The sequence below is a fragment of the Phocoena sinus genome, chromosome 4, assembly GCF_008692025.1.
Source record: "Phocoena sinus isolate mPhoSin1 chromosome 4, mPhoSin1.pri, whole genome shotgun sequence".
Lineage (NCBI taxonomy): Eukaryota > Metazoa > Chordata > Mammalia > Artiodactyla > Phocoenidae > Phocoena > Phocoena sinus.
In genome coordinates, this window is record NC_045766.1 from 17,222,163 (window position 1) to 17,235,857 (window position 13,695).

At 37.3% G+C, this 13,695-nt stretch overlaps 2 protein-coding genes across 3 annotated transcripts in view; one reads left to right on the forward strand and one right to left on the reverse strand.

The window, feature by feature from the left end:
- PPP2R3A (protein phosphatase 2 regulatory subunit B''alpha) overlaps positions 1–4,798 on the forward strand; it is a 221,397-nt gene extending 216,599 nt beyond the window's left edge. For both annotated transcript variants that reach the window (XM_032630859.1, XM_032630857.1), the window contains one exon: positions 2,157–4,798. In XM_032630859.1, the coding sequence (XP_032486750.1) occupies positions 2,157–2,283 (127 nt within the window). In that variant the 3' untranslated portion in view covers positions 2,284–4,798. The remainder of the gene's footprint in view (positions 1–2,156) is intronic.
- Positions 4,799–6,236: 1,438 nt separating this feature from the next.
- MSL2 (MSL complex subunit 2) overlaps positions 6,237–13,695 on the reverse strand; it is a 34,664-nt gene continuing 27,205 nt past the window's right edge. The window contains exon 2 of the mRNA XM_032631128.1: positions 6,237–9,591. Coding sequence (XP_032487019.1) covers positions 8,000–9,591 — 1,592 coding nt within the window. The 3' untranslated portion in view covers positions 6,237–7,999. The remainder of the gene's footprint in view (positions 9,592–13,695) is intronic.

Below are 13,695 nucleotides of genomic sequence, written 5' to 3' on the forward strand. Positions count from 1 at the left end.
TAGAAAGACTGATTGCTCAGGGAAGTACAAAATGAGAAGAGCTTAGTCCAGAATGCTGGGATGCACTAACCCTAATGGGGCAAGAGTTAGAGCAGGGTTTCTCAACAAAAGCACTGATATTTTAAGCTGGGTAATTCTGTTGTGAGGCACTTTCTGTTACATTGTAAGATGTTTAGCAACACACCTGGACTCTACCCACTAGATGCCAATAGTGGGACAATCAAATATGGCTCCAGACACTCCCAAAAGCCCCCCGGAGTGGGGGGAAGCACCGCCAGCTGAGAACTACTGAGTTAGGGTAAAAGGACTCACCAGGACACTGACAAGAGGTTCTGAATGAGCTCCCTCAAACTTAAGATTCCTCCAAAGTCTCTGTGTATATTACTGCTCTTGGTGCCTTGAAAGTACAAAAGAAATGCAGGTGACATTCTACTACATCCAACCCACAAAACATTGGAATACTTTTAGGTACTAGATTGGATCAAATCCATTGCTGGAAATCCCATTTCTGTATGAGGCTACAGTGGGGGAAAAATACATACTCTTTTGTAAAAGATTTTTTATTCACAAATTACAAAAAAAATTGTGACCCTGCCCCACAGTATAGGATGAGGTGTCACCATCCTGCTTCAGTAAGCCCCAGCACTTCTCCATCAAGAGAATAATGTGATATTTTCCAAGAGTTTATGATATATAGACCCTCTCACCTAATCTCTTTTCAACACTTATAAGGGGTAGGAACTGCTATTAGTCGAGGAGGCTGATGCAGGGGGGTTAAGTTACATGCCCAAAGTCCTATTAAGTGACCTGAGATTAGAACTCAACTTCCAAAGTCCATGCTCTAAGGCTAAACCACTTAGCCACTATTCCAGATGGCCTCCATTAGGCTACAAGCTTTGTGAGGAAGGGGCTGGTTGGTCTTTTTCACCATTGTATCCCTAGCATTTGGCTCATGCTTAGCAACAGGAGCTCAAATAGTTACTGTGACTGAGTCTCAGTTCAGACTTAACTCTTTAATTCATTCCCAGATCTGCACTGAGAGCTCACAGACAGCAAGTTAGGTTACCAAAAGGAAGAAAATGCCTTCCATTCTGACAGGAAATAAGCAGCCAGCGTCTGACACTACATTTCTAGAATTAACTTTTCTTTGAGAGTTTTTCCGCCCAGAAATGGAGCCTCTACCATCAACCCTGCTTCAGTTGCATTAAAGCAAACGTACTCTCCTTATTGCCTCCTTATTCAACATACACCATAACTGGCGTATAACTATTGAGGCCTCAAGGAGATGAGGGAGGAGTGGAAACAGAAATTAAGTATGGAATATTTTTGCAAAATGACAGTTAAGTAATTTCTGACAGGATCATAAATGGTACTCAGGGCAACGTTTTCCAAACATCAGATAAGCTTTTTAATAAAAATGTAATATTCTCTACTCTCTATGAATAGGTGCCACCTACTAGGTATTCCTGCCTCAGCATATTTTTCATCACCAGGCAGTCTTGGTACCTTTTTTAATAAAAGGACTATATATCCAGAAATTTCTGCACAGATGAAGCAGCCATCATTCTGAGATAAAATATTTTGTCATCCCTACCTGGAATAGCCAGGAGGGGTGGCCTGGAGGATATGGAACTCAGGAAATACAAGTAACCTCTAAAGAGGGAATATGCTGTGGCGTTCTGCAAAGAATGGAGGGAAACCCATGAGTGGACTTTAATATGCTCTATGTACACATAGATATACATCTTCAACGTACTTCTTGGAAGCCATGGAAGCTATAAAACTATTTGAGGGAAAGTTCCCCACTCCGCATGGAAGCCACTTCAATGAAAGCATTCATGTAAAATTCATACTTTCCAGACCTCATACCCTCCCTAACCTAGCTTCATCCATAATGCTCTCATTCCCATCAAAGCCTCTAGGGAAGGCTTGATTCAGCCAGTTTTCAACATAAGTAAGAGGGAAGGGAGAAGAATGTGTTTTCTGTTCCAGAGCACTGTCCCCTCCAGGGTGGCTCAGTTGTTCACAGCTACCATTTAGCAACTCGGGGTATTTCTGCTAGCTGGTCTTGTCTCTAGTTTGCTATACTAACTTCTACCCAAACATTAAAACTTTCTTTTAAAAAAATCAGTAACTCACTTTTGCTGTTCTTTCAGCTCCTTTGAAGATTATGAAACAGAGGAACCTGCCTCTCCCTCTGAAATTGGAAACAAAGGCAATAAAATAGTGACCTCAAGCCTTTCAGAGAAATGTGGAAAGCTTCAGTCAGTGGATGAAGAATAGCTGCCAATGTCTACATGAAAGGGAGATATGTATTTTAAATGTTTTTTTCTTGTGAAGAGATGCTGTAGTTTGCATATTGCTTTTTAAAGGCTTTGATTTCTGCAAGTGCGTTATCTGCAGCACTAGGAATTTTTTTAACGTTTTTGAGCAATAGCTCTGGATACACATACCCAGTTTGGGAGACTCCTCCAATTTGCCTCAAACCTCTTACAGAGCTTTTCCTCAGAAGCAAGTAAGATATACATCACCTTCCAACGTCTGTGAATCAGCACTCTTCACCCCTGAATGTACCAAGGATCTCTTGGGGACAGTGCCAAGCACAGTTCTCTGCACAAAAGCAGGAGTTGCCTCTGTTGTCCAGCATCCCTGAGGCCCGTCAGGGCTCCTATGGAGCCCAGAAGAAACCTTCACTTGCAGAAAACTTGAGTCAAAAAATTCTGGAACTTGAAAAAGCAGTCAGGGCCTCCAGAACTGAATTAGCCCTGGTAATAAAAGCACTGCCAAAACATCTCAGAGACTTCTTTTAATTGTATGTGTACTGGAGTTCAAAGATCTTGAACTTAATCTAATTTCACAATGACCTGCCAAACTGCTAGTCACTTTACATCCTCAGGTATTGTAACCACTGGGCCTTCCAACCTTGCTGGCAAGCTCTAAATAATCCCTCCCCATCCTGACTGTGGATCTTATATAAAATCTGAAGAAAAACTTGTTAACTGAAGACACGTACAGAATATGACTCACACTTGGGGGGGGGGGAAGTTTCCTTAATTTTAACTCATCTAATATTTGTAGAGAATTATTGAGTGATTAATCTAAAAATTAGTTGATGTCCCCTCTATACTTCATATCAGAAGACCTACTTGAAGACTTAATTATATATGAAAATTCTTACTAGACATATTCATCACTAAATAGACTAGGCCAACAGTAAAGGCCTCAATCTAAACATTATTCCTTAACTTCATGTTGAAAAGAAACTATATCAATTATTGCATCCACTTCAGTATTTATCACAAAAATGGAAGAAAACAGTGATGCCACCCATAAAGGAAAGCAACTTCATGTTTACTATAGTGGTAGATGTGGTCAACACAGAATACATTTTTCAGCAAGCCACAATGCAGCCAAGCCCCGCAATACTGTTGAAGATAAAATTGAAAATAAACTATTAAAAAGGATGGAAATTTCTGACACTATAAAAGAAACCCCCAAGAAACTTTTTAATATCCACTTCTGTCAAAGTCATCAAGTTTTCTCCTGGATTTTTTGTTTTAACCTCAAGTCCTCAATGTCAGAATAGCTTCCTTTGCACCCCACATTGGTTCCCTTGCTGGTGTGACGGCCAGACTTTGAAACAATCAAACCTTGGGCTGTGGTAGGCAAAAAGTGGAGAAAAGGAGAATTTAGGAAATGTACCATCAACTAGTATAGTTAGTAATAGAGTTCGCAATCCTTCCTGTCAGTATTCTCCCAGTTTCCTGTTATTTTACCTTCATGATCAGAACTGACCTTCCATTTAACTATTACAGAAAGTATTAAAAGTTAGTTTCTAACAGTTCACAAAGAATAAATAAAAGCTTAAAAGTGACTAAATTTTTTGGAAACACTACAAAAAATAATCTAAACACACTGGTAAATTATTAGGATTAAAAGTGTTTATGTGGTACATGAAATTTACCGTCTATCCCATCCAACCTTTACCAGGGAACAAAAGCAACTTTACATTTTCAGATAAAAATGCTATAAAGGTAAATTTTGTTAGAAGCCAGATATGGTTTAAAGGTCTTATTAGCCATAATGATCTAAACTATTTCTAAGACTCAGCAAAAATTCAGTTTTCCAATATACATTTGATTTTGGTTTTTTTACTACATGGCTGTACTTGACCTTGTTTCTACTTACTGAAGTCCTCTTTCACTTTGGTCAATAATTGGTTTCAAAAGTCTACAGTTATTATAAAAGTACAGCTAACAATATCATTCCACTTAAGATAGTGCTTTTAATTTAGGTTACCCAAAGTATCACATTTTCAGACGTAAGAATGTGTTTCACTGTACTCCCTTCTTAGTATTGAATGTAAGAAATGTGAATTCTGAGGAACTAAGATAGTATATATTTGACTTTCTGGTAAAGATCATGCAGAATATAATCATTACTGCCCAACTGGAAATTTCAAGTTATTACAATATCCAAGACTCCTGACAAAAGTTAAATTGAGGGTATGATCTTATTGCTAGTCAATGAAAAATGAGTTTCATAGCATAACATTGCCAAGGTAATCAAACTAATGAAATTCTGTATATTTTCCCTGCATCTTATCTATGTCATTGTGTACTGTTCAAAGTGTTTATAAAACTCTAGATTGATCAAATGAGAGAAGTCATTTGCTCAACTTTTGGAAATGTTATGGCGTGTTTGGGTGGAGAAGCCTGCATGATTTAACTTTTGTTTTTGTTTTTCCCTTTTTGCAAAACTAAATAAAGTTGTCAAATATGAACTAAGATAATCACTACACACTTTTGGTTTTAATCACACTTGCAATTCATTTTTATGTTTGAAAGAGTAGCATTATAAACAAACTTGAGTTTCAAAGAGAATAACTCTTTGAACCCCTGGGAAAACTTTATAAAGAAAGATCTGGAAGGATAACACCTCATAATGAAAAGTGATTTCCTCTGGGAATAGGTATTTGGGTTTGGAAGTGAGAAGTTCACAGGGATCAAAGGAGACTTTAAGCCTTATATATAGTATATTCTTTTAAAAGAATGTGTAATTGTTATTTGGATACCTAAAACTTAATTTTTAAAAATGAGGGAGAAAAATTAAAATACCATCCACACATTAGATTCCCATTCTATACTGTGAACTTAGTATTTTCTAAAGCATTTTATATTTGTTGCCTGTGATATGGGAAAAGAAATTTTACTTTTCATCTGTTGTTAAACTTTTACTTTTCTTCAGCGAGGTCACCAACGAGTTATTTTAAGAAAACTAAGAACACAGTGAAGGAATTCTTTATCCTAGAACTGTATTACACCTCTGCTTAGAGATGTAGACCTATGGAAACTAATCAAAAAGATTAGCTCTAAAACTGTCAGCTCTAAAACTTCTGTCACCTAAGGTGAAAGATCATTGGATCATTTATGGTAATTACAAGAACTCAAAAGAACAAGTGAAGATGAGTCATATTAAATGCTGTTATTGTTTTGGTGGTTTCAAATCCTGTTGAAGTAAATCCAGTTACTTCAGTAATAATTTCTCAATCATCCCTTGTTAGCCATTGGTCAGCATTCCTAAAATAACTCATGGTATAAAGAAAAACAACGCAAAAATCAAGGCACTATAATTAATACTCTTCCCCAAATGCATATAATACAGGCCATTCAGAGCGTGCTATCCCAAACTCCTCAGTATTCTACAACATAGAATTACAAAACTAACATTTATTGATAGATTTAAGGTGTAATACAGGTTTCCAAAAGTGTGGCAGTGAGAATACCAGCATAAAAAAGAGAAACTTGTGCTAAAAAAAACCTGAATTCATCACTGGCAATATTACATAACAATCAAGGCCCTCACATACTAATGATTTTCACTTTATCTATATTGCCAACCTCCCATGCATCAAAAAACACAAAACTAAGATTATCAAACTTGGGAAGCAATAAAGTACTCAAGGAATTTTAAAATCATAATATTAGGAAAATTTGGGAGATTTGCAAAATTTATCCTAATCATCCATGTGTACAATCTCATTTCTAGTCATTTTTGCAGTGATCATTAGTGAATAAAGAACAGATTTACAAGTTTATATAGCAGGGCATCTGCGTCCAACACAAAATTGTTACAAACTTTAGGCAAATACATGTTTCATAAGACAGTGCTAACACTTAGAGGAATTAAATAAAATTCCGAAACTTGGAAAGCAAATAAAGACAAGACAACTAAGAAGCATTTTCCACCATTTACTCTTGTTATCAAAAATAGTTCAACTCTTCTCGCAAAACAAAAACAAAATAGTACATACTGGACACATACATCACATTTTTCTTCCTATGGCTTTAGCCCACCCCCACCCACCAAGAGACAAAAAAAAAAAACAAAAAAAAAACCCAACAACAACAACAAAAACAACTCTACCTGACCACATTCACAGAAAATGACACCAGGATACACTACAAAACAGAAGGTGTCATCTGCTCTGTGTCCAAAGGTTTCTTCTCCATGTTTTGTACTAGGTGAGTAACCATCATTGAAAATGCTGTGTGCCAAATCAAAACATAACTTCAACATATGTCAGATCTCAAGAGAGATGGTGAACGTAGTAGAAACTGAAAATTTTCCAGCAGTATTTTTCTTTAAATAAGCACTGTCAAAGCAGCAACTCTTCTTTTAAATCATAAGGTCATTTCTTTACAACCTAGTCAGTCCTTGTTTTATTTGGGCTGTGCTCTTTCAAGCAACTGACTAGATTTCCCTTCAACAGAATGTTGTGACTCACTTATCTCCCCCATAAAAATTACAGGGAAGAAGTGCATTTAAACTGAAACATAGTTTGTGCTTTACATGCAAGAGTATTCTAAAGAATATCCTCCTAGCTTCAAACCCACCTAAATGCACAGGCTTCATAAAAAGGCATTTTTATTAGGCCTCTATAAAGAAGTCTCCACAATGAATAGCACCCTAAAAAAAAAAAAGGAAAGAAAGAAAAAAGCATATTCAAAATGAAGTCTGTGGCAAACAGAGGAAACAAAAATCACTTTGAAGTGGCCAATGGCAATAGGTATAATGCATAAATCTGAGTAACTTTTGGAGCATTATTCTAAAATTATTTTAAATAAATCCCAATTTCTAAATAAAACATTTAAATAATTTTTTAAAAAATTCTGTCACATACCATAGTCTAAATTCAATTACCTTCAGAATAGAACTGTTCTTCTCCACTTCATTTATCCTATTAGAACATTGCTCAAAGTGAAGGATTTGTTTTTTTCCCTAGAAATGAGTCAGACTTAACTAAAAATGGGGATCAACTCAGAAGAGTTTTGTGGCATAAACAGCTAAAAACATCTGCAGTCTGACAATTTCAGTTTGTTCACTTTTAAAAGACAGATTTCTTCAACATTCTAATGAGGGGCAAATTTTCTTTCATAATACTGCTGATTTAAGAACTGCTACATACACCAGTAGCCAATTTTCATGATTAGAAATGGTATTATGTCAGCACAAAGGTTGAGCTGGACACATCAGCTTTTCAACAGGAGAAACATCAATGGCATCTGAAGGTAGCACTGAGTCTCCTGAACAAACTAATGGCTACTTTTTCACAAGATATGAGCACAATCTTTATGGACTGACTAGATACCACTTCCTTACATTTAATCATAAACTTTGATTATGCACAAAGCATGACCATAAACAGTGAGGTTAATGTTATTTTCCTTGCCAAAGTTCGTTTTGTATAAATCAGTTGCATCAGCATTTGTTCTCAAACTATGAGGTTCTGTAAGAACTAAGGACATATAGTTGTAGGGTTACTCCTCCATTATCTGCAAACTATTTCCCCGACACTAACACATATAACTTAGCAATGAAAACACTTGATACAAGTGATCTATATGCAGGAGCTCCGGCAAGTTAAACCAACAAAACCATAGCTGCCGTAAAACTGTAGCTATTTCCCTACCAGAGGTAGGTTTAAAGACCCACTGATTTAACAGTCGAATCTCATGTCTATAGCTTCATCCAAACTTTTATCATCATGTGTACTGGCAGCTAAAAACGTTGTTACTGGGGACCCTGTGACATTAATTACACTGGTGCTGGTACTAGCATTGCGCACAGCAATGCTAGTCACGTTAATGCCCAAAGTGAGCCTGGTCTGCTCCAAGGCCTTTTCTGGCACAGCAAATGCCTCCAGCTTCTTCTCCCCATTGGCCATATAGGAGTTTTGGCAGCCACGACATATACAATCTAAGCAGGCTTTGCGGTTAGAGTAGCAAGGGCAGCGTTGGCCGCGGCATGTAAGAACACTTGGATTTTGAGTAGCACGCCCACATTTACACCCTTTCTTTTCCTGGGGTTTTTTATACACAGTCTTGGTAGGACTTCCTGGCATAAAATGATGACTAGGAATCTTTTCCTTTACTGTTTTGTCTTTTTTAAGAATACCTGGCTTGGTTTTTGAGTGAGATTTCTTGGATCCATGTTCATGACTCTTTTTCATGCTTTTAGCAGATAAAAGTACAGTTTTGCTGATTTTGGGTGTTGTGCCTCCATTGGGAACAGTTGCTATAGGTTGAAGAGAAATTTTGCTCTCCCGTTTCACTGTCACAGGAGCAGATGCCCCCAATGTTGGGCCTCGGATAATGGTAGAAATTGGAAGTGGTTGAACTTTCTCACTGTCGCTTTCTGATCTGGATCGTTTTCTATTCAATTTTGCTACCTTCGGAGTTGCTGCTGTACATGATAACCCATGAAGTGCAGGACTGGTGGACATAAAAACATTATGGCTAAGAGACTGGGAAGAAAGCTGCAGAAAAGGTCCATTGGATACAGTGGCTTCCAAGTTGGGCTGCAAATTAGGGCAACAGACTTCTGTGTTTGAAACAGTTTCTAAGCTGCGGAGTACTTCCTCAACACTCAGTAACAAAGAGTCACCAGGTTTTATATCTTCACTGAAACTGCAAATATCAATGCCTGTGGAGCATAAGTCAGTGGCTACCGTGTCACAGACAGGTGGCAAACTGTCAGACAGATCCTCAGTTTTTATGTCAACAGTGTTACATACATCAATTGTATTTGAATGTTCAGGTGAAGGAATATTTATACCAAATCTATCTATTGAAAGCCCATTATAAGTAGGCAAACCATTGATAACAGAACTGCCAATAGCAATGCTGAGGGTGCTTTCAGATACTGGAGATAAACTAGCTTGAGGATCAGTTGTGGGTTCTGAGGTCGAAGGTAAAGGGGAATGTGTCAAACACAAAGTAAAGGATGAATCTGAGGGTTTTTCCGTCTCCTCACAAAACAATGATCCATCATTAAGCAAAGCCAAAATATCAGAAGAACAGTCGACTGCTTCTATTATATCCCGTGCCAATGTAGTCTGTGTTATATATTCACAGAGTTTTTTGTAGCAGTTCACTAGGATGCTTAACTGCTTGTTTTCCTCAAACTGCTCATAGTCTTTGCACCAGCTACATGAAGGCTTCATCATCATTTTCTTGCCTTTACAACTTTTGCAGACATAGTGTTGGCAGGTGGAGTTGGTGGGTGCAATAGGATCTTGTAGCAAATGTCCTAAGAGGGAAAAAGGAGGAAAGCAAAGATTTTAGTAAGATAAATTTATAATTTCAGTTGAGATTATAAGTAATCTATTAAAGTTAAGATGGAGTAAACTCACCAGACCAGATAACAAAACATGTATCTTACAGGAAACAGAAAAATACTCAATAGCTCACTTCACTTCCATGCCATATTCCCCATTCCTTTATCTCAAACACAATCTTCCTCAGTCTGCGTTTCTCCCCCAAATCAGTATGTTCTGGTCCACTTTCTTATTCTCTTCTCCAAAGGCTAGAAAGAGGTGGTGATCAGTCACTAAAAGCACAAACTAGGCTTACAACCCTTGGGACCTCAACCTAACCCAACTGTTGGTAATGCCACAACATACTGAGCACAGTCATACTGTTTATTTTGTGTTAGACATGGGAAAAAGATAAGAGCAAGAGAGAGTTAGTCCCTGCCCCCATTAAACATCCTTTGAGGGCATTAATCATTCAGTACAATGGCATCTTCATAGAAAAAAGTACAATTTCAAACCATTTCATTGTATATACCAATCATAAACTAAGAGAAGACCAAAATATAGTTATGATGGAAAAGAACTATATTCATTTATTAAAAAAGGAAATATTACTAAATTCTTTTATAGAAAATCAAAATACAATGACAATGGAAATAAGTGTTTAAATGTAGTTAAAAAAAAAAAACAGAGTATAATACTGGGCTCAAATTCTTCTGACAGAATACACAATGACCGTGGTCATGAACCACAAGTATCCAAAGTATAGCAATATAGTATAAAAGTGAAAGTGATCCCCCAACTTGATATAACTCCTAAACTATAAATGATCTATACATATGAATTAAAAAGGGGAAAACAACTAGCTCCCCAAAGAAGCAACTGGTCATTGGTTCCCAATTCAGGACAAATAGTAATTAACTCAAAGCAGCACCTGTTTTCTTATATACATTACATAACTTAAGACTGGAACAGAAAGTACTTCTGGTTATAGCTAGTGAAATCAGCAAACCCTCTCCCTTAAAAGCAACTATAAACCTGAAAATTTTTGACAAAGAGTCATTTTCACAACCAAAGACATAAAACCATCGGAGAAGCATTTATGTTTGAAAAACTGATTTCAGGTAAGGACAGTTGGAATCTGTGGTGTTCTGCTCCGGGGCTACCCAGGTTCTACCCTACCACCCAGCTCTATCAGTGTTACCCTGTGAGAACTGGAAGCTGCTGTGATGGAAGGGGACTCATTCCACTTAGTACAGAAGACAATGCATAAACATGGAGGCATTATCACTGGAAGTGACTTATCAGAAGCTGGCCAGTTGGGGAGGACAAACGGCTCAGCTTTTACTAGCCTGAGGTTACACAAGCTCAGGTTAGACAGAGAGGCCTCACACAAGATGGCAATTTTCCCCTAAGTTGATCTATAAATTCAATATAATCCCTTTGAGAATCCCACGTGGCTTTTTCTTTTTTAAGAAATTAACAGAATGATTCCAAAATTCATATGGAATCACAGAGGACCTGGGACAGCCAAAACAATGTTGAAAAAGAACAAAAAAGTTGGAGGACTTACACTACTAACTTTACAATCTTCCATAACCATAGTAATCAAGACAGTATGGTAATAGCAAAAGGATAGGTACATAAATCAATGGAACAGAATAGAGAGTCCAGAAAGAAATTTACATTTATGGTCAACTGATCTATTTGACAAGATTGTCCAAATAATTCAACAGGGGAAAAGAGAGTATTTTCAACACACTGTGTGAGACACTTTGATATCCCAATGCCAAAAAATAAACATATACAATATACACAAATATTAACTCAAAGTAGATCATACACATATAAATCTAAGAGCTAAATTTCAGAAGCAAAGCAAAATGCAGGAAAAAACCATGACTTTGGGCTGGGCAGTATTAGATGCATCATCAAATGCACAAAAGGGGAAGAAAATTGTAAAATGGATATTCACAAAATAAAAAACTTGTGCTTCAAAAGTCACCATTAAGGGCTTCCCTGGTGGCGCAGTGGTTGGGAGTCCGCCTGCCGATGCAGGGGACACGGGTTCGTGCCCCGGTCCGGGAAGATCCCACGTGCCGCGGAGCAGCTGGGCCCATGAGCCATGGCCACTGAGCCTGCGCGTCCGGAGCCTGTGCTCCGCAACGGGAGAGGCCACATCAGTGAAAGGCTCACGTACCGCAAAAAAAAAAAAAATCTCAAAAGTCACCATTAAGAAAATGAGAAGATAATCCATGGACTGAGAAAAAATATTTGCAAACTGTATATTTGATAAAGGGCTTACAACATGATATATTAAAAACACTTTATGCAAATCAATAAAAAGACAACTCAATTTAAAAATTGAACAAAAGATTTGAATAACCATTCCACCAAAGAAAATATATAATAAGCACATGAAAATATGCCAGTATAATTAGTTATTAAGGAAAGTGAAACTATGGCATACTGCTACACACCTACTAGTATGGATAAACTCAAAATGAGGGATAATACCAAGAGTTGGCAAAAATGTGGAGAAATCAGAACCCTTCTATATTACTGGTGGAAATAGAAAATGGAAAATCACACTGGGGAACAGTTTAGTAGTTTCTTTAAAAGTTAAACAGGGCTTCCCTGGTGGCGCAGTGGTTAAGAATACGCCTACCAATGCAGGGGACACTGGTTTGAGCCCTGGTCCGGGAAGATCCCACATGCCGCAGAGCAACTAAGCCCGTGAGCCACAACTACTGAGCCTGGGTGCCACAACTACTGAAGCCTGCGCACCTAGAGCCCGTGCTCCACAACAAGAGAAGCCACCGCAATGAGAAGCCCGTGCATCGCAACGAAGAGTAGCCCCCGCTCGCCACAACCAGAGAAAGCCCACGCACAGCAACAAAGACCCAATGCAGCCAAAAATAAATAATTTTTTTTTTAAGTTAAACATTTACCATACAAACCAGCAACTCTACTCCTAGGAGCCTATTCGAAGACAAATGAAAATATACATCCATATAAAGAGATGTTTGTGAATATGCATAGCAGCATTACTCATAATAGACAAAAACAATCCAAATGTCCATCAACTAGTGAATAAACAAAATGTAGTATATTCATACAAAAGAATACTGCTCAACAATTAAAAGAACTATTGGTACAAACCAAATCATGATGAAGTGCAGAAACACTGTGTTAAGTGAAAAGCCAGATGCAAAAGAGTACATTATTGTATTATCCCTTTTATATAAAATGTCTAAAAATGACAGAAAAGCAGAAATAGTGATTGCCTAGGTCTGGGGGCAGGAGCATGGGTTAATTGTAAATGGGCACAATGGAACTTTTGGGGGTGATTAAAATGTTCTAACATCATATCGTGCTGATGCTTGTACAACTCTAAAAATAAATAAATAAAAACGCCTTAAGACAAGGCCCCAGTAGTTACAGAGTCCAACCTTCTTTCTACCCAATACAGGAATCCCTTAAAGTACCCTTGACTTAATCTAAGGAAGGCTGTAGGGGATATTAATACATAGAGAGATGTGTACACGCTTAAAAGGATAAACCGTAATACGGTTAAAGAGAAATACGTTATCTACTGGGAAGGAGAGACTGAACAAAGTGAAAAGGGACAGCACTACACTATTCTGGGTTTAATCTGTTTGGTAGCATTTAACTTTTAAACCATGTAAATATTTTACATAATTATATAACAAGACTAAAAACTTTAAAGGAAATTCCTACAAATCAAAAGTAAAATGTACCAAAACTCTAATTTCTTATCAAATTGATGGTATAACTATTCAGTTAACTACTTCAAATGACTTTAAAACAGAAAATTGACTCTAACGTTACATCCTTGTTTTGTTTTCAGAAATTACATTTATTGGTGGTAGTGTTGAAAGTTATTATAAAGTGTTAGTGTCTAATTGTAGGATAAAGTAAATGCTGATGCCCTTGAGAATCTAGATATTTTTTTTAGTAGGAGGAAGGAAGTCATAAGATGTGAAAAGTAAAAAATCCTGTAGTCCTGAATTTCAATTGGATTTATCAGTATAAACTCATGTTTTCATCTTAAAAGTACATATTTCCTAGCACTCACT